This window comes from Limanda limanda, chromosome 9 (assembly GCF_963576545.1).
Source record: "Limanda limanda chromosome 9, fLimLim1.1, whole genome shotgun sequence".
NCBI classification, from domain to species: domain Eukaryota; kingdom Metazoa; phylum Chordata; class Actinopteri; order Pleuronectiformes; family Pleuronectidae; genus Limanda; species Limanda limanda.
Window position 1 is genome coordinate 4,639,880 of NC_083644.1, and position 21,238 is coordinate 4,661,117.

The following is a 21,238-nucleotide window of genomic DNA, read 5'->3' on the forward strand; positions in this document are numbered from 1 at the left end:
GAGGAAATCAGCGAGAACCTGTCTCGGCCGGGGCCGGCTTGCTTCGACAGGGCGCAGAGGCTGATATACAGGCTGATGGAAAACGACTGTTATCCACGGTTTCTCAAATCAGAAATCTACCAAGCTCTCGTGGAACAGCAATGAAAGCAGCTGGAGAGAATAAAACGCTCGGCCGACGCCTCCTCCGGATGATTGACTCTGCACTGCGCTGCTTAGAATTTCGGTTTAAACAAAGAGGCTCGTCTGTGACGGGAAGCAGAAGAGAAGGAAGATACGCGGCTGCCGGCTCGAGGGCCGACGGCATCTTGCAGCCAAACGTTATCGAAATAATGTATTAAGCAGCTTTTTTTCATGTTCTGGTTCTGGCTCTGACTGCTTTGTGTAGCATAAGGAAAAGTCCTGTAGTTCAGCCAAAAGACGACATGAAGTTCTGAAAAGATGTGTTTGTTTGGAAAGACGAGTATCGGGGGTGAAAAGTGTATAATTTGTATCCTGTTTTTCAGAATATCGTGTCCTGTTTTTCAAGCACAAAAACTAATGATAAAGAAATATTGTCATTTGCCTAATATAAAGTACTTTTTTGTAATTCAGTATCACTTAACCTTTCAAATGAGATGTTCTATTTTGATAAAGACCACAAATCTGTTATTATCCTGTTACTAGCACTGAATTAAGTCTAATTTTGTTCTTGTTGGATTCATATTACACAACTGTACAGAATTTCTCGCTGCCTGCTGTATTAATTTAGTTTTATTGTTTCAGTTTAATACTTCAATTAAAACTGTGGTGTTTTGCGTTTGTTGGACCGGAACTACAGCGGCTGTGGTTGTTTATGATGATCAACTAATGAGTTTGTGTGTGTGTGTGTGTGTGTCAGTGTTGTGTCTCAATTCATGAGCAACTGATAGAAACCTCAGGAAAAATCCCACCGAATTTCTCAATGATCAGGGATTAGATCTTCGTCTGTATTTACTAATGATACTAATTATCACAATCATTAATCACACATTAAAAGTACTGTTTTCAGTAATGATTTGTAATATTTTGAATGTTTTAGGTTCAAGGCCACAGCCAGGAGGGTTCGGGTTAGGATAAAGGATAGGGTAAGGTAGGGTGGGATATAACAGGTTATGACATTGGGCAGGAGGGTATGACATAGGATAGGACATATATGTTGAATAAAGTAGGATAGGACATAGGTTATAGGACATGGATATAGTAGGATGTGATACAATAGATAGGATAGGGTAGAGAAGGGTAGGATAGGATATAGGGTTGGGTAAGGTAGGATAGGACATAGGGTAGGGTAAGGTAGGATACGATAGGATAAAATGGGACAGAGAAGGTCAAGAAGTTGGGAAAGGAGTATAAAAGTCTGTGATTTGAAAAATGGCTGCAGACCTTGGATGGAGAGAGAGTGGACAAATAAAAAGCCAGGGAGGCAGGAGTATTAAGAGTGGAAAGAACAGGGAAAAGGAGGGAGTCAGTAATGAGAAAAGGAAGGATTTGCAGAGAGGGACAATGAGATGGAACGAGACGAGAGGTGTGGGAGGTGAGGGTATTAGCAGAGGCAGAAGGAAACAGAGAGAGAGAAGGAAGGAGTGAAGAAGGGAATTAGGTCTGAGCACAAACATTGGAGGGAAAGGTTGCAGAGGACGAGAGGGGGGGGAAGTGGGAGAAGATTGAAGGGAGGAAACTCGGCAGGACGGAGAAGCAGAGACAACTCCACACGACTTTGGGCTCAGGGACACACAAGTGGAGGAGTTCACAGTGGGGGGGGATGAGACAGGTTCTTTCTAATCACAGAAACTCCCAGACATCGACTCCTCCTGTGGCAGATCCCCTCTGCGTTAATACTCAGCTTTAAAGATAAAGGAGTGATTAGTAACTTTCTCTAATGTTTCCTGATCTGAGGACACATGAGTGTTTCTCTTTTAGCTTTGTCCCTTAGGGCTGCAAGTTTGTCTGTGTCAGAGATGCAGAGAGAGAAGCTGCAACCAAGTTAAATAATCTTGTTCTAAATAATGTATCTTTGTTTTCATCAAAATGTTTTACCATCACATAAAATACAGCAGCTTCAAGTTGCTGAGTGTAGTTTGTTGACCACTAGAGGTGCTGTAGAGCGATGTTGTGAAAATGGATGAAGTAAATAAAGATGGAGCCAAATCATCGGGATCATCCTCCTCCATGTTAGCAGATGGGACATTGACCAAACTAAAAATATAAAAGTACATTATGAAGATGTTGTACTTCATAATGTACAATTATGAAGTTGTACATTACAACATTAAACTAAAATTAAATGGAGTTGTTATCATTTCAGGTGTGTTCAGGAGTTCATTTGTTTGTAAATTTGGTTTTAGAGTTATTGATGCCATAAAAATGTTACATAAATATAAAAAGACTAATTAGAACCAGAACTAATTAGTTATAGATAAAATATTTTTGCTAATTTGTGTGAAATTTAATGTGATTTTCATATTATTTTAAAATGTGTGCTTTAATAAACATTTTCAATAGGCTCGCTTTGCAAAAACCTTTTGGTCTGAATCATCTCATGGACCCATTCGTACAAGATATCATTTTTCAGGACTTGATAACAAATGTAAATGTGATATTGTGCTCAGGCAGATCACATTACCAGATCAGTCTTGAACCTGAACCTGCAGTCGTCTCTCTGGATCCTCGCCGTGAAATCACTGTGCACGTTTCACCACTAGATGGAGACGAACGCCTGGTGTTAGCAACTGTAAATAACAGCCTCATTTAAAAAAGCAGAATCACTGTAGATTTCTTTAAACGACAGGTTTACTTGTTCTTATTATGTTATATTACAATAACCTCGCCCAGGGAGCCATGTTTTACAGGTTTAACAGGTATTTTAACAACTGTGACTCTAATCCCTCTAATTGAACCATTAGTCAGCTAATTATCTATCATATTTAAATGGGAACACTTTAAGAATGAATTGAACACCACAGCATCTCCATATTTCTCTCCATGTTCATTCAGCCTTATAGCTGGTGGAAGATTTTAAATAATCCGTGACTCTACAAAGCAGGAACCTGTGGTCAGGGCTCCGTGTGAAGGTTCCTGCTGACGGAAGTCGACCAGTTGAGGGACTGAAGTGTTGCTCATGAACCAGGGACTTCTGTCTGAGGACTGTGACAGCATAATAGGAACCTGTCAGTCTGACTTCCCCCCCGAATCTGCCTCGGCCTCGAGGACCGAAGTCTGTTTCACTTCCACACACACACACACACACACACACACACACACACACACACACACATGGTGAAACACTGATTCTCCACCCGACACAGCTGTGGGGACGGTGGTGTGTCAATTATTTAAATGATTTTGATTTCTATTTATATACCTCACTTGATATTAATCTTGATCTTAGAGTCCAGAGGCTCAAATGGTTAATGGACATTATTTATACAGCACAAGTATAAGTTGCTTTAACACATTCACACATCAGGGACAGTTTGGATTCCAGGCTGGAGGAGCCAGGGATCAAACCACCGGCCTTCTGGTTAGTTGACAAACCGCGACTGTGGCTCAGGTGGTAGAGCGGCTCAAACCGACCTGAACCAGGACTCTACCAGAAGGAGGAGCCCTCAAAGCTAAACACCCCATCTCGCCATGTTATCCTGGATCCGCCCTGCTTTCTTGAATCAGCTCCTGAGGATAAAAGGTTCCTGGCGGGCTCTGACCCCGCCCTGGCAACGGGAGCAGTCCTGGTCTAATCCTGCAAACCGCCACACAAACAGAACCGACAACATTCTCCTGAGCTGAGATGATAAAACCCGGCCACCGTCATCAGATCTTATCTGTGAGAAACAAACACGTGGGAAGTGAGCGTGGACACGAGAACTGGATGTCCTCGCGTCCTCCCTCTCTCTCAGCTGGTCGCTCACTCGCACATGTCACTCATCGAGACTGTTCCCGCTCTGAAAAAATTAATTTCTGACAAGGGAGGGGGCCACACACACACTCACACACACACAAACAGACACACACACACACACACACACTGGTTACTGTCGCTGTGTGAAACCTCAGTTCACGCTGTTTTCTCTCCTCTCACTGGGACTGCAGCACCTTTCTGCCCGAGCACAGTGGTACAGAAGCTCCACTAGTTCAAGGAACTCATTGGTTTTGTGTTTATCAGTATTAACTCGGCCTCTCGACACAGAGCACATGCTGCAGCTTGTAGTTGTGTGTTGCGTGACTCAGTCGGCACAAAGGCCCGGCCTCCGCTCACCAGTCACACCCACACCGGTCCGTTCAGCCAGTTTAACATCCGCTGGCACTGGATATGATAGTTTATCAGATGCACAAGTACAATGCCAGGGTTTGTAAACACTAAACACACACACGTACACATACTTAAAATACTTGTACACTGTGTACAGTTCCTTTTTACCCATGCAGCCTGCCAGAATGAGGACATATCAAATGTATTTCATTCAATGAGCACACTGTGTTTCCACAGACAAGCTCCCAGGCCCCAGTTTCCCTCGGCGTTGCCTCAAGAAGTCGGCTTCCTGTCGATCGGATGTGATATTTCTTGACTTTCCTTTATTTTGTAACGTCAGTGTCACAACAGTCTGTGTGAAAACGTGTGAAAGTCAGAGTTGACCAGCGTCCTGACGAAAGAGGGACGCTGCTGACAAACGAAGGGAAATTCTGCGGTTGTGAATATTCGATATGAAATCGTACGATACGGATGACGAGTGAGAAAACCTGTCTCGGATGAAAGACTCATTGTTAGATGTCAAAGTGAAGAAGGTGGATGGATAATATGCAGTAAATTGATATGACACATAATCAGCTCGTGAAGACAAGTTTAGACCTTTACAGTTTCGAGACAACGGAAAATAAACTTTATCCCCGAATGACGACAGTGTGATACAGAGAAAAGATAAAGAAATGGAAGTTTTTGTGTCTAAGGTTTATGTTCAGTTTGTTTTCGCTCTAACAAACTCTAAATGAGCTCTTTAATAAAATATAATGAAGACCAAAATGACCAAAAGTATGTGCAGTGGATGAGTTCATGTGAAGTTCATCTTCGTTGTGAGAGATGAACGTTATTCTTTTTGCATTATTTAACCCTAATAAAATAAATACAAAAATTCACCTAGACGTTGAATTCTGAAGAGAGTACACGTGACATAAGTATAAGTATTTACAAATCAGACACTTATTAGGCCGATCACCAAGAATCAATAATGTGTTATCATGCAACTGGAAGTGAACATGGGAAATCTTTTAATAGAAATTAAGTGCGTGTGGTCCGTCGTTGACGTGTCCACTTGAAATCAAAAATAAAATGAAACAAAGGGAGAGGAACAGGGAAGTTTTGGAGGAATTTAATCAGTAAATCTACGTCACATGATCAGTTACCATGATAACCTCGTTGCTTAGAGACATCTGTTGCTCAACCTGATTTTCTCCTCTTATTAACACGTTTTTACCTCCGTGTGCCAACGGAATGTTTTGTTAATCTCACGTGTTGATTTCGTTTTGTCGTCTTCATACTCACTCTGTCGTTCACAACATATCTTTTTATTAAATGCATTTAACTAGAACAGAGCGGGTGGAAGAGATGAACTGGAAGTGGGATGAAATATTTACATTTTGAACAAGTTGACGTAGAAAACCACACTTTAGTTTTACTTTGACTCAAAACATGCGTAGACACTCAACTTGTTCCTGTTTTCATGACGTTACTTTGTCGTGTTGTTAAAGCTACGATGTCCAAGACATTGAATTATTTCAGTTAATCAGTTGATGTCAGGGAAGATGCACATAACTACTTAAACAAGGTAAAAGCCTAAATGACCAGATACAGTATCTTAGACCATTAGTTCAGAACAGATACACTTCAAACTGGTTTTCCTATAAGTTGTTATGACGTTAGTTTCTCCCATCATCAAATAGCAGAACTCTGCTGTGTGTATGGGATGTCACCAGAGTTAAAGAAAAAACTAGATCAATGAAAAAGAGATATTACTTTCTGATAATATATCTAATACCTCAAAATAAATGATAAACCGTAAAATAACTCTAAAATCTCATATTAATATGAAATGATAAATATGAAATTTAAGCTGTTGCCTCAGAAGAGGGTGTCCTGCCTTTACTGCCATTCACAGTGTCAACGTCATATGATAAGATATAAGTACTGCGGGCAAAGTGTTCTGGTGAGTACAAGTACTGCACTCAGGGCTGCTAGTACTTTAGTCACCACAAGAATAATATATCTAATACCTCAAAATAAATGATAAACCGTAAAATAACTCTAAAATCTCATATTAATATGAAATGCTAAATATTAAAATATGTAATTTAAGCTGTTGCCTCAGAAGAGGGTGAGCTGCCTTTATTGCCATTCACAGTGTCAACGTCATATGATAAGATATAAGTACTGCGGGCAAAGTGTTCTGGTGAGTACAAGTACTGCTCTCAGGGACGAGCTACCAGTACTTTAGTCACCACACGAAGAGGAAACCCTGTTATCAAGTTTTTAGTCAACGTGTCCTCAACGACTGTCAAAGGAAAGAAAAAGCTGATTGGGGTTTTCACTGGAAACTGGTAACCACACAAGTGGAAGTTAGGGTTAGGGTTACATCTGTTGAGCTGTTTAGATCTGTTGCAACCCGGTTACAACGTCCTAGCTAAGATGCTGGAGATCTCGTCATATATATAATATATATATATAATATATTTAGTTCAAGTTCAGCTTCCAGGAACCAGTGATATGACCTTCGCCTTGGAAGTAGTTTTACTGTCAGCAGGATTACGCAAAGTCAATCAAATGAGTTTCCACAGAACTTATTAAAACACATAAAACTTTAGGGCCGATGCACAAATGGGCAGATCCAATAATTTATTTTGTCACTATCTTTGAGATATTGTGTGTTTTGGGTCATTTTCACATTCCCCAGGATGTAATTAATGGATTTTGTTATGTAAAACACACACACACACATATTTTGGGGACTGGTAAGTATGAGTGTGTGTTATTTTGGTGCCCACTGCTCTGTCAAATGAATACTACTTCTCATGCAGCCTCGGTAGTATTGGTTTCCACATCATTGAGGCTCCACCAAGATGCTGCAAGAGAGAGCTTCCTGTGTGTGTGCACTTTTTAACACAACCAATGAGATAAGATGCTGGTCCGTTGCAGTTTGTGTTCTCCTTTTTCCATTTCTGTTTCCATTTCTGTTTTCATTTTCATTGAGAAACAAAATCGAGTCCATTTATGGTAACAAACAGGACACTTAGGATTTCATAATGTGCTCCAGGGACAGTGTCACTGGTGTGAACATGAACACACACACACACGTCTGTGAGTGGTTCAGCCTCACAGGTGACAATCCTGACCGCTTTAAGGAATCTATGAATTTGCAATGACGTGAATTGTCCGTCAATCTTTCCACGAGGACAAATCAGGACATGGTGTTCAATACAACCCCCCCCCGCTCCACACAAAGGTGTGTTCACATACCTGAATGCAGATCAGAACCACCCACACACTGGGAGCAACACCCACATACGCTATTTCAAAAATGAGATAATGACTAGCATTCTGATCTGTGAAGTTATAACCACTATTGATTTTGAGTGGCTGAGAACAAAGGTTTAAAAAAAAGTCTTCAAAAAAACTGCAGCCAGTTTGCTTTTTGTGAGCTGAGGCACCGAGGATTATGGGAAATGTGGTCCTGTAATCTCCACAAACACTGAGGTGAGACGACAAACCACAGAATCAAGTTACAACTCAACATTCAGTCAAACCCAGTCGCCCTTTTTTACTACATTCCACCTTTCTGCTCGAGCGTTGGCAAACAGAAAAACCAACACTCTACATATTATTTATAAAAAGTTACTGATCACATCTCTGTGAAAGTTTTTTTCATTTCATTTTTGCATCCTCTGAACTTTCCCATGTCCCCGATGCAAAGCACGGCTCAATCGAGCATGAGGGGGGGGGGGGAGGAGGGTGTCGGCCACTGGAAAGTAAACTGTGCGTCGACTGCAGCTCTGTGATGGAAAGTTTGAAATTACCCACTTCAGCATTTACTTAACCACAAAGTTACCACCCCACAACAAGAGTGAGACCCTGAGGGACTCCTGTAAAGCCCCACTCACACCCACATCAACACACACACACACACACACACACACACACACACACACACAGGCACAATAGTATGTTGTAAAATCCCATTTCAATCTGGGTCACCATTTACAAGCAAAAATAAGGTTCAAAGTGTTAGAGATAATGTTTCCCTATTCCACATTTCTCCATTTATAAGATATTGTATTGCATATTAAAGAATTGTGTTATATTTACTAATGCGACATGTACCTAACACCTTAATAAATTCTTAATACTCTAGTCTCAGCTTTGATATAAAACAAACCCTGACACACCCATGATGTTAACAAATGCGGTCGTGATGCAATATTGAAGATCCGTATTGACTAATGTGTGTGGCTCATGGTTCATTTCCTCAAAGGCCCAACCCTGGCTCCTTTAATCAAGTCATTAATCATTCATTCAAATTGAACTCATTAGAAATAGATTTTCCTCAGCAACTCGATGTACACCGGCATGTATATGATATGTAGTAAAACGTATACCATCAAGACAAGGAATGAGATTTTCCATGAATCAGAGGAATTGTACAGCAGTGAGTCAGTGAGTGGTCTCAACAGCAGCTGCGTGTTTATCCAGGAGGCTTCCAGATACCTGTAGCTGCAGGTCCTCGGCGTCAGAGCCATTCCACCCTGTTCCTGTCTGGAGGCAACTCCTCTCCCTGTTCAGAGGACACCAACAGAGATGTTAAAATGCCCAAACTTTTGTTTTCAAAGGTTCGCTTATATGAAATCCGGGATCTGATGCAAAACGTCAAGAGACCCAGAAGGTAAGCCCGGAAAAGATGATGAGTGATGAGTGATTGGAAAAACGGCCGAGAGGCTCAATGTTTGATTTTTTTTACTTCATGTTCAGTTAAAATTCGACTAGTTTAATTTAGTTTAAACTTTTATTTTCCAGGATTGATATTGTTCTCAATCGAAGGAGGCGTAAGAAGGACGTCCAAGACCTGATGGTGCAGAAAATAAGTGATGAGCCATCTTCTTTGAAATTCAGGTAGTTAATGTTGCGCTTGTATAGATATGTCAATCTATTTATATCTTATTGGGTGAAAGTCAACGTTCTTAATCTTATAATCTTCATCTATTTACAGTTGTCAGACGGAGAATAAACTCAGCCTAACCCTGGAGAAACTGTTACGGGATAAAAGTAAGATATGTTTTACTCTTTTTTACTGATAAAATACGATAAACTAAATTAACTTATTCCAAATTTGAATTTGACTGGACCTCAACGTACCCTGACCATCTGTAAAGAATGCATAATCAAATAATTAAAAAAAATGTTTCTCTCAGAGTATTTAGCAGCTTTCCAAACTTTCCTGGAGTCGGAGTTCAGTGAGGAAAACATCAAGTTCTGGCTGGCGTGTGAGGACTTCAGGTCGACCGCCTCACAGGATGATCTTCGCTGGAAAGCAGAGGAGATCTACACCGAGTTCATCCAGCCGATGGCCTGCAGAGAGGTCAGTGCTTCAGTCACACCAGGGTGAAATCTGGACTAACAGCCAGGAGATTACACTTTATCAGGCTAGGTGTAAACTGCATTTCTCCAAATTGATATCACAAAACAGCATCAGGTCTTTTTTGCAACACACACAGGAAACTGCACCTCATATCGGAAGGAGGAGATTAGTAAAAGTAGATCAAGCAATATGGAAGATGAGGGCAAATCCATCTCAACAAATGCAAACACAACCGCTTAACATATAAACACTTTTCTTGTCAGTGCCTAGTGTCTAAGTTTCTAAATGTCAACCTGACCCTTTTGAGCATCATTATCTTGAATTGATTCACCATCTCATAACTGGATCCAAACTTAAACCGTCTATTTGAGTCCAACTGGGTCTGAGCGGTCTGATCCGGAGCTCGCTGTCAAGCCAGCTGCACATATCTCATTCATTGAAGTGGAGTAATGAAGGAGGACAGATACTGAATGTGCTGTGAGACCTTAGAGTCAATACACATGTGTTTTTAAAATCCAAAAACCTTTTGCAAATCTGTAAGTTTCCAGTGAAATCTTAAACCAGATCAGAAATACCCAATGAGACGTAACATTGGTGACTCTGATAACTATCAGCAGTACGGGGCAAAGTGGTTGTGGCCATCCATAAAGATTTTAGCATCTTTGGCAGGAAGGCAGGGAGACACCAGGAGCATTGGGACCATCCCACTTGGTAGAAATCAACAAATCGGAGTCTACTGCTTGGTTACAGCCATGAACTCTTGTGTTTTGAGGGTCATGTTGACACATCACAGTTCTCTAAACAAGAAACCGCACACAAACAACCAAACCGCTCGGATATAGGTTCCACCTCATTCTCCATCGAAGATCTTGTTTTTCTGTTTTTTTCCAGATCAACGTTGACCACTACATCAGGGAGAATATCAAAAGGTCCTTGGAGAACCCGAGCATGTCCTGCTTCGACGAGGCCCAGAAACACGTGTACCTGCTGATGGAGAGAGACTCCTGCCCCAGATTCCTGAACTCTGACGCCTACCTGAGCCTAACCCGCAAATCCAGAACTATGTGGTACATTTAGCTGAGAGAAAACGCTGTTGTTTGACTGAAAAGTTATTTCACAATGTATGTTTTCTTACAAAGGCAGAGCATTTCTCACAAACTCTACAACCCGATGCCATCAACGTCAATTTCCTTTGGAGACGGCTAGATTATAATAAACATTATAAATGCGGAACCTTTCAAAACACAAATGACAAAAAGGCAAACAATTGGAAAAAGACAGAAGCAATTTGAAGATCGCTTAACTGCTCTAGCTGTTACAGAAGCCACCTCAGTTTAACCCCACAGTCCCCAGTGAAAACACTGCAGTCATACATGCAGTGAAGTCACGTCCAGGTCAGTTGCCCCGGAGGTTTTTCGCAAATATCTCAAGATGAAAAAGATGTGTGAAGATTTCAACCTGGAAAAACAACAAGATTCTTAAGCGTTTGGTGACACCAGTGTTGATATGCTGTAAACAAAAACACGAGGCTCCACCCCTCACTCAAATCTTCTGTACATTTCCGTGTTGTTGTGACCGCGTCCGACCCGCATAACATCCCACTGGGTCCTTGGTGCGTGGAAAACCAATTTCCTGGAAAATTACCAGAGTTCATGACTTAAAACGATGATAAACAGCACTCCCCTAAATTTGCATGTCCAAAAAAATTCCCTATCTCGCAGGAAAGTGACAAAAAGTTGGATTTGTGTCAACAGTTGGCTTTAAATAAAATAGTAAGTTCAGAAGCAGGATAGAGACTTTGTACAATAAAAGGTTTTAAAAAAGTGAATTTCAGCTCAAAGTCCTGAGAAAACACATTGTTATAAAGGTATTTGACATATTATTCATGATCAGTATTAAAAAAATGTGGGCATTAATAAAGTAATGATATACAACTACGAGGAATAAAAAGTAAAGTGAGTAGAAAGAAGTATTTGTACGTAGAGGAGAGAGAGAGAAAGATGTTGGTATGTGTGAACAGATGATTTTGAAGGATTTATCGTTATTTGATATAACTTGTTTGTTAACCGGAAGTCTGACTGAAAGAATCATAAATGATGAGGAAAGGTAAATAAGTGGTTTCTGATCAATCAATCGATCACATTTTATTCGTATAGCCCATATTTACAAATCAATATTTCTGTCAACAATGTGCAAAATTCTCTGTAAAATAAAATAAAAACATTTTTTTACCATATTGTGACCTGATCCTCATCCAGACTCTTCGTCTTTTTATTCTATTTCCACATCATCAGAAGTCTGAGAACAAGGTTTTTTATTTATCTGATTGACTGACTAACTGCAGGCGTGGACACGGGCATGACTGCAAAAAAAAGAAATAAGCCAGAGAAGAGTTTCCACCGCTCACCCAGCAAGGAGATTCTGTTTTTGGTCACATGTCTGATATATCCTCTTAATTAGGTGCAGAGATGACTCCACACACCAGCAGTAGGGTTTTACCAAAGTGGAAAAGAGTAACCCCCGGAGGTAACCCTTGATCCTGCTCTGCTCTGTAAATGGCCTTATTCCTCAGAAATGTGCCTTAAAAAGGAGCAGAGAGGCAGCTAATAATAACCCGGCAGCTTAAACGACAACACAGGAGTCATCAGACAACCTGATGCGTAACAGATCAGCTTGAAATGTTCTGCCTTGTTAGGGGAATAATCTCGTCACACACACACACTCACACAGACACACACAGACACACACAGACTCACACAGACAACGATGGCAGAGATCTACTGAGAGAAAGAACCTGAAGGAGATGGACGATGAGATCAGTGTCTTTTGCTCAAATAACAGAATGTGAACATGGAGAATAAGCCTCTTTTATATTTCATTTTAATAAAGTTGTGGTTGCGTTTCTTATTAGCAGCCAGACATTCCAGGCATTCTTCAAAAAGTAAAAATAAACTTCAAAGAAAAAATAAAACGGCTGCAGGGATGAGACTTAAACCTCGTTGCTAAATGTCGTTGTTGACCCGCGATGGAAAATTCCGTATGTTGAAATGTCGAAAAACTAGAATTACCTTTTCAGGCGTCATACCATTTTAATTGCGGTCACTGTGACCTTTGACTTTTTGAATTCTCATCTAATCATTTCTTCTTTGAGTCCTAGTGACAACTGGTCAGAGTGTAAGGAAACATGCTCCAGGCCGACTTGAGATCTGCTCAAAAGGCCAAGAATGAGTTTCGTGAGGCCACTGTGACCAGGACTTTTGACCAATAAATCTAATCAGGTAATCAGTGAGTTTGTAACACTTTTGAAATGATTTTCTCGTGGTGTTAACCCATTCACAAGGAAAAAAGAGTAATCATTGCGTCAAAATGATGAAAACAATCAAAATTCTTGATAAATCATCTTCACAAGAACAAGAGGTCACTGTGACGTTGACCTTTGGCCGTCAACCACCAAATTGTAATCAGTTCATCATTTAGTTCAAATGAAAATCTGTATAAAATTTGGAGGAATTCCCTCTTGGCGGTGATGAGATACTTTGTTCACAAGAGCAGGTCGGACGTGTGGACATGCGGATGAAACCTTTCTCATTTCTGATTGCTAACATATAACATTTATCCGAATATATATAACATCCCCAGAGAATGTATTTAAATTGCTGATCAGTGGTATATAATTGTGATTTTTGGGGCCTGCTGGTGGAATCTATTCACCAGTTTCACAATCCACAGCTTCACTGGTCTCGACTCGGCCGAGCGCCAGAGTCAAACGTCAGTAAATCTGAGAACACGCGAGTGTGAGGGGTTGTTCCTGCTTAGTGACCGAGGCCTCATCACACTCAGTCCTTCACACACAATCTGTGTCTGTTTAACCATAGCGCAGCACGGTTACCATAGCAACGGAAAGGAAGTGAATACTGTGGAAGACACACTTTAGGTCAAGACTCCCTCACTTCCAGATGTGGACATTAGAGGTTATGTCACTCTATTCAAACACACGTGTATCCTGCTCTGATGTGGCCGTAGACGGATGAAATATGAAGGTGGGTGTCAGATTCACACTGACATCCTTCACTTCTCAGTGTTTTGGTGACGCCTCACTACGCCTCAGTGCTTCTAACCGTGTTTGGGCAAAAGAGGGAGAGGGAGAGGAGCAGCGTCAGTGAAGCCGAAGGGCAGATTGCAACGGGGGGGCCTGTGGCACCAGGTGCCGGGAAGGAGAAGCTGAGAAAACAGTAAAACATCAGATGTACGTATATTCAGTCAGGTGTCTGATTGTACAAAACTTCTATGTTTTGATGTTTTAAATCACTCTATTTGCTGAAATGTTCCATCGAGAGTGTAAATAGATTTGATTTATCAGTGAGGTGTTTGAACGCAACAGAAATGAGAAGGTAGTCAGTTAAATCCACTAAATGAGATTTAATTCTAATGATTTTTTCACTGCAGCTCACATCTTTATCTCATCTGTGTCTTTTATCCTTACAATCATTTTTACTTGTTTTTCTTCAGCTCTTATCTATTGTGTTTTAGCTCTTATCCGTTGTGTTATAGCTCTTATCAGCCCAGAGTCTTTTCCAGGTTGAAAGTCAGAGTTGTGTTGCAGGACAATAACACAACAGTCACAGGTCCATATTATGGCCCCAACTCTTATTGACTGATTCTGTTGCCTGGTTGACCATAATGTTAAATGATCGTGTGTCTCATCTCTTCGTTTTTTTGGTTTATTTCATTGCAACAAACGAGTGCAGTTCTATGAACATCGTGCAGATGAGACCGTTAAAAACAAAATTAGCCATTATCCCAGTTTTCAGACTCTCTCCCAGATCCCCGCTCCGTCATGGATGGTTTCTCTCTGCCTCCCAGTATGGAACATCTATACCCGCTCTTCATTTCCCAATGCGATTGGACATGTCTCACAAATTAGCCCTTAAGGACCCAGCATGCTCCCATCAAATTGGTCTGTGGATCGTCCAACAGCGTCACGTCTCACATCTCTCTTTTCCCCGTGGACGTGTCCAGACAACTCTTAATAGGAACCATAGACTGTATCTAAAGATGGATGACATGACAGCTTCCATGAAGTGAAGCTTAATGGGACTCGGGCCAAACTCAAATGTCAAAGTACCTGCAAGTACATTTTTCTCAAAAGAGGGTTATTACATTGACGTATGTTCGAATGTTCCTTTTTTCCGGTAAGTATGAGTTTGATTAATATTTGATGCCATGAAAATGGGTAGAAACTTTATGATTGACGGCTGAGACTGACGTGGTTGAGTTCTTATATCAGCTGGGCTTCCAGGTTACGTCACAAGGGAGATTACAGCCTCAGGTTCTTTACGTTAACTTTAATATACCTACAGGCTATCTGAGGTTTATGGTATAAATACTGTATTCTTGTATAAAAGTAGTTCTGTGTTGTCAAATATATAATAATATCAGTATGAAGCCGTGCATCTTCAACTCCTGCAAATATTTCACAATAAAAAACCTTTTAAAAACGAATTCAGTCAACAGAAACACTGGAGTGCTTTTATTTTGATACGGGTGGGCTACAGGAAGTGTAGTGTATATTTATGTTCGGGACATTTAAGCATGTGAAGCATGTACAACTGTGCTGAAAGATATTTTTCTCAGTCTATTCTGCTATGAGCCGCACGCAGAACTCGGGAAACAAGGGGGCGAGACGTCGAATCTCTAGAAGAGAACTGTGGCCAAACCACAGCCGGGGTTCCACCAAGCCTGTAAATTCCCACATGACGTTGCCCAGCTCTGATCTTCTGTAGAAACCGCTGCGTCAACGTCAGCAAAAAAAAAACATCTGTTTCGTCGGGCAGCAACGATTTGAGGAAACAAAACCTGAACGGTAACGGGTCATCGCTAACTCACTTCAGCTCAGTCACACGTCAATACACAGATGGACTGGTTCACACGTCTCTTCCGTGACTAACTGGCAGAAAGGTTGCGGCCTGTGTACGTGAGTCAGTGTTGACATTGGCATCAGATCTTTGTTATTAAAGTCAATTCTCCCATAAGTGATATTGTGTGATGTATCTTCATTTCACGGTGAATTAGCCTCATGGACGTTTAAAACACAACACGAATCCACATGTCAGCTTTTAATCTGTTGCCTCATTGGAAGGTTTCAACAATAAAGCTGAAACCAGACTGTGGTGGTGACACGACGCCCTGACTTCCTGGCGCTTTGCTGAGTCTCTCTGTTGCAATCGATTCACTGTTTCCTCTTTCACAGACGTCCTTGCATGAAGTTCCGCCGTATTCTGATTGGAAGGAGACAGGTCTTCAGACAGCAGCGGCTTCCTGGTTGCTGCTGGAATAAGATCAGGTGCCTGGTAAACGTGTCTTTACCTGAGAAAGTTGTGACCGTTTAAAGCCAAACTCGAAAAACGCCCATGAGTGATGTCAGTTTGAGCCATGTTAGAACGGCTGTTTGAGGGTCAAGACCTGGTTTAGGGGTTAGAGTGAGGTTTAGGTTAAAGTATACCCAGTTAGCTGTATTGGTTAAGGTTAAGGTTAAAGGGCCCAGGCAAGGTGTTATGCCAGCGAGTGTTTTCACTAAGTCTTTATGTTTGTACTGACGTGTTTGTAAGGGCCTAGACCTTAAGGAACAAGGGGCATTATGGGAAAGTGAGGAGATTTTGCTCAGTCCTCACTTCCCGAGAGCAGTTTGAAGGTTCAGACTTGGTTAAAGGGTTAGAGTGAGGTTTAGGTTTAGGTTTAGCCAGTTAGCTGTATTGGTTAAGGTTAAGGTTAAGGCCATTTTGAGCCTAGACCTTAAGGAACAAGGGGCATTATGGGAAAGTGAGGAGATTTTGCTCCGTCCTCACTTTCCGAGAGCAGTTTGAGGGTTCAGACTTGATTTTAGGGTTAGAATTAGTTCAAGGTGAAGGTGAGGATTAGAATTAGGCCTGTATGTGTGATGGTGGAGGTTAGGGTAAGGGGGTGCATGATGCCAATGAGGGTCCTAGGTAAGATGAAAGTGCAAGGATGTGTGTGTGTGTGTATGTTTCCATGCTGCTGAGTCGTTATCCTTACTGCTGTGCATCTGTAAAGCTCAAGCCAAATGGTTTGTTTTTGACGACTTTCTAAATGTAAAGCATATTAAAATGTCTTTGTTTCCAAATGTGCTCTACGAATAAAGTTGCCTTTGTGCGATGGATGGATGTCAACGTTTTCCCTCCGAGAGACAGAAGGTTATTTTCATTCGTCCCGTCCCATAACACGGGAAGGTCACGATTTGCTTATCACCATCACTGTCATTTGCATCTGTCCTGCCAGACTAAAAATAATGTGAACACAGCGCTCTTTCAGCCGCGGATCCGCTGGTCGGGCTCGTCCAGTCGGGAGGAGTGGGGGGGGGGGGGCCCAGATGGGGAGGAAGCAGAGAGACATAACAGGGAGTCAGGCGACCAGACGAGGGGAATCGTGCATGCAGCGTGTGTTGTGTCCAACGGTGAGGCGGGAGGAGAGGGGAGGAACCAGGGGGGGGGAGGAGGAAGGGGTGCTTCCTCTTCGACTCTGGGGCTGAGCTGCTGATGTTACCCAGCGGCCCCGGTCCCATGGCAACAGGAAACCTTGGTATATAAAGGCAGATCGCAAGGGGGAACCCTCCTAAGTGTCTCTCAGCCGCAGCATGACCAGGACCGAGAGCCTGAGAGTGTGGACTTAACAAAACGATGCCCAGCCTAACGGCCGAGCCACTCACCACGCAGCGCTTCATCATGGACAATGATGAGGGGAAGAGAAACAAGAACATGTGAGTGAAACTTTCCTCGAGACGCAGTTTCCAGTGAACTCGCTGAAAAGAAAGCAATTTAGATTCATGTTAAAATGTCTATTTCATACAAGGCTTGAATTTCAAATGGATATTTTTAACTTTTTGGGGATTTTTGCGTCAAACCTTTAAGATGAAGAATCACAAATATTATGTTTAATCTGAAGTGATCCCACCGCACGCAGTTTTTTTGTTTGATTCCTAACAGATACGTGCTTTCACACTTTTGAAACTAATCAGGCAAAACCCATCAGGAGTTCATAGTTTGACGCTTTTCTTATCTCTACACAGTGGAAAGAACTTCATGTGCAGACTGCAGTGCATGTTCTCTCACTCGTCCGGCTCCGAGAGGTAAGGACGACTTATGGAGTGTTTTGCATACATTTTGCTTCTAAAATAGCCGGCCCGCTCCTATCACTTCCATCTATGGCATCATGGAAGGATTCAAATGAACTACAGACACCATGTTTGCTTTGGCAGCGCGCACACACACACACACACACACACACACAGACACACACACACACACCAATATATCTCTTCTTTTTTTGGGTACATACTTGATGAGCACATCCGCTTTGCTTCTCCTGATTCGGCTGCTCTCTCTGCCTCCTCTGCAGCTCTCCCAGCTTTATTTCACCCAAATTTGATTCTGGTTGAGTAATCCCATTTGCCTTCTCTCCCAGCAGGCTAAGTTTAGAAGATACCCAACAATGGTCACAGTCACTGGAAAGGCTTCTGGAGTCTAAATGTAGGTTGCATTCCCCCCTCCCTCCACCCTCCGAGGATGAGAATACTGCAAAAACAGTGAATTATGTCTGTGAGAATATGAGTTTTAAGTTTTTTTTTTTTTTTTTTAAACCTCTCTTGCTTCAGATGGAATGGCAACCTTTCGTAACTTCCTCAAATCTGAATACAGCGACGAGAATATCGAGTTCTGGCTCACCTGTGAGGACTACAAGAAGATCAAGTCTTCCTTCAGAATGTCCTCACGGGCCAAGAAGGTTTATGAGCAGTTCATCAAAGCAGAATCTCCAAAAGAGGTAAAGAGTGCTCATTCACACACACACACACTCACACACACACACACACACACACACACACACTCACACACACACACACACACACAGACACACACACACACACACACACTGCTCCAAACGTAAATCTTTGTGTGTGATTAAACCAGACGGAATGATGCGGCGGAATGAAAGGGAATCACGGAGCCTGCGGCTCAGATCTCATTCCTCTTCCTGTGCCTCCTTCCAGATCAACATCGACTATCACACCCGGGAGCAGATCAAACGCAACGTGAAGACGCCCACCACGCACTGCTTCGACGACGCCCAGAAGATCGTCTTCGGCCTGATGGAGAGAGACTCGTACCCACGGTTCCTCCGCTCGGACATTTATAGAACTCTCCTGGAAAACCTCGCCGCCGATGCCACGAAGGGATGAAAGCACAGTCGGGTGGGAGAGAGAGAGAGAGAGAGAGGGAGAAAGAGATGGAAAGAGAGAGAACGGACATGAAAACCCATAACTGGAATGTTTGAGCTCCTTCCAGAGGGAGGGCCGACAACGAAGGCAGGACGGCGAGTCGCCCGGCGCGGCACACGGACACGCACAGAGGCCTCGCCCCTCGCCGCCGGCACTAGACCCGGACGCTGACCGTGTCTTGTAGTCACAGGGAGGACCCCCCCACTGAGCACCCCAGAAAAAACGCCGCCGGCCTCACCACCCTGTAGCGTGCACCTTGCACCGGATGATACGTGTGTGTGTTCGTAGGCGAGCTGAGCACTTTGTGAACGATTCAGCGGCGCCCGCTAACGCTCGCCACCGACCGTGGAGCCGCCTGAGCTCCTTCTCTGCTGAGGTGTTTCCTGTGCAGATAAAAGATTGAGGATGTGAGACTGTGTGACTGTTGCACACGTTGCATGTGTGCGTGTGGTGTGTGTGTGTGTGCGTGTGGTGTGTGTGTGTGCGTATGTGTGTGTGTGCGTGCGTGTGTGTGTGTGTGTGTCTAGTTGTTTGCATTTAACTGCCACTGACGCACGATGAGCTGTCACAGAGAGAACCGGCCGAGGCTCCAGAGACAGAATCAAACCCACGGCGATGGGAGGAGCCGCTCAGAGTCACATGTCATCCTGAGCGAAGCAGAAGGTCACTGAGTTCTGCAAGATGCATTCTGGGAAACTTCAAACGGATATTTTTTACCAGATCGGACTGATGTGAGGTTTTAAAAACTGAGGCTGAAGTTTTCTTTTACTCTTAAGCTTCCTGTGGGCGACACCTTTGTGCAAATATTGTAATATCTTTAAAGTGGCAGTATTCAAACAACAAAAGTAAAAAAAATAGTTAATTTAGAGCAAATTATATTTTTGAATGATAACAAAACATAATCGTGCACTTTTTTTGTGTTGAATCTGAATCTGATTGTGCGTCACAGCATCTACACACTGACGGCCGGTGGTGTCGGATTTAATTCCTCAGACTTCTGGCCCCAGTATAACAAAAAACTCCTCCAGCACCGAAGTGTCGACCGTTGTGATGTTATTGAATAAACTACGAGTGGAGATGTAGTAGAACTAGTATCACAGATGCATGATGGGATGTTAAAGCTCCTCATATACCCCGGAGCATGGGCCTTATTCCCTGCTTTCCAAACCATGATGTTCCAATGTGTTCTTAGGGAGTTCATAGTTAATTAACTTAAAAAAGTTTCCTTATTTATTGTTGCTTGTCACCATTTGAGTTCAAACTCTGTTGCAGTGCTGACGTGCTTATTCAACTGTTCGTGATTTGAACGACATTAAATTATTTAAAATCGCTCACTTTGAAGTAAGTGACCTTTATTCTTCACGCCGCGGCTCTTTAGCGCTCGCTGCCGCGGCTTCAGTGTCGTGATCTGTTTAAAGACGACAAGTGAAATAGATCTTAAACACGGCGTCAGAAAGAAGCGATGGGATGTTTGCACAGTGATCGTCTGCAGCGTGTTTAAAAAGTTTCACTCCAACGCGTCGGGATGGAAACACGGAGGCTGTGCCAAGTTCTCGTCGGAGGAGGAGGAGGAGGAGCAGTTATCTTCACTTGTTGTGGAGAAGCAGCCGACGGCCGGACTTCACCCTCCGTCCTACAAGTGACAGGATATATACGTGTGTGTGTTTTTAATGTTGCTTGTGGTCTCTCATATTCAAACATTTCCAGCATTTTAATCAATAAAAACCAGAAAAAAGCAGTAAATCAGACGAATATTAAGAAAACTATTCTTAATATATATTCTTAATAGCTTTGCTCTGAGTTGTAATCTGTGTTTTCAAACGTTAAAGGAAATGAAATCAAAGCAAAAAACGTATCCGAGTGACATGTGACTAAGGATATTGGTGCTCGCAGTTTCCTGTTTATTCTGTGGACTTGGAAGTGAAGTGCTTGGAGTGATATGTGCTGCTTTAAAAAACAGGAAGGCCCAGACTTCCAGTTTCTTATGAAATCAGTCACTGATGGGAGAAATGAGATGTTCTCTGTTCAACAGAAGGATGTGTTTTTCTCTTCAGCCTTTCAAATATGAATAAATGGAATGGTTAGTTCATGAGAGATTCACATTAATGTCTTTTCTGCTCTGTGAGAAATCATGAGAAGGTGTTTTGAAAATTGTCACTTATTTATCGGATTCAAAAAGAAAACTCATCTTGTTGGCTTCACACTTGGCCTGTGTACCTTTAAGGGCTCAAGGAAGTGGATTATGGAATCTGATGCCATTTGGAAACTCTGCTGACGGAGGAAAAATGAAAATCTGTATAAACCCCCAAATCACGCA

General features: G+C 42.4%; 2 protein-coding genes across 3 annotated transcripts; both read left to right on the forward strand.

The window, feature by feature from the left end:
* The first annotated feature begins 8,862 nt into the window (after positions 1-8,862).
* Positions 8,863-10,709, forward strand: si:ch211-117l17.6 (regulator of G-protein signaling 21). Its single transcript, XM_061078613.1, has 5 exons — positions 8,863-8,939; positions 9,071-9,166; positions 9,264-9,319; positions 9,466-9,632; positions 10,524-10,709. The coding sequence occupies exons 1-5, from the start codon at positions 8,863-8,865 to the stop codon at positions 10,707-10,709; spliced, it is 582 nt and encodes a 193-aa protein (XP_060934596.1).
* A 6,578-nt stretch (positions 10,710-17,287) lies between these two features.
* si:ch211-117l17.5 (regulator of G-protein signaling 21) lies at positions 17,288-21,008 on the forward strand. Of its 2 annotated transcripts, none has more exons than XM_061077863.1 (5): positions 17,288-17,406; positions 17,716-17,775; positions 18,111-18,175; positions 18,301-18,467; positions 18,694-21,008. In XM_061077863.1, exons 1-5 carry the CDS (start codon positions 17,327-17,329, stop codon positions 18,880-18,882), a joined length of 561 nt encoding a protein of 186 aa, XP_060933846.1. In that variant the 5' UTR covers positions 17,288-17,326; the 3' UTR covers positions 18,883-21,008. The 2 variants fall into 2 exon arrangements, with proteins under 2 accessions (XP_060933846.1, XP_060933847.1); XM_061077864.1 differs by having other exon boundaries at positions 18,114-18,175.
* Positions 21,009-21,238: the final 230 nt, after the last annotated feature.

Excerpts from the sequence above, each read along its gene's own strand:
- si:ch211-117l17.6 (XM_061078613.1), top strand. The coding sequence starts at position 8,863 with ATGCCCAAACTTTTGTTTTCAAAGGTTCGCTTATATGAAATCCGGGAT. Across the intron at positions 8,940-9,070 it reads AACGTCAAGAGACCCAGAAG|GATTGATATTGTTCTCAATC; the intron begins GTAAGCCCGGAA and ends TTTATTTTCCAG. Across the intron at positions 9,633-10,523 it reads AGCCGATGGCCTGCAGAGAG|ATCAACGTTGACCACTACAT; the intron begins GTCAGTGCTTCA and ends GTTTTTTTCCAG.
- si:ch211-117l17.5 (XM_061077863.1), top strand. The coding sequence starts at position 17,327 with ATGCCCAGCCTAACGGCCGAGCCACTCACCACGCAGCGCTTCATCATG. Across the intron at positions 18,176-18,300 it reads AAGGCTTCTGGAGTCTAAAT|ATGGAATGGCAACCTTTCGT; the intron begins GTAGGTTGCATT and ends CTCTTGCTTCAG. Across the intron at positions 18,468-18,693 it reads AAGCAGAATCTCCAAAAGAG|ATCAACATCGACTATCACAC; the intron begins GTAAAGAGTGCT and ends GCCTCCTTCCAG.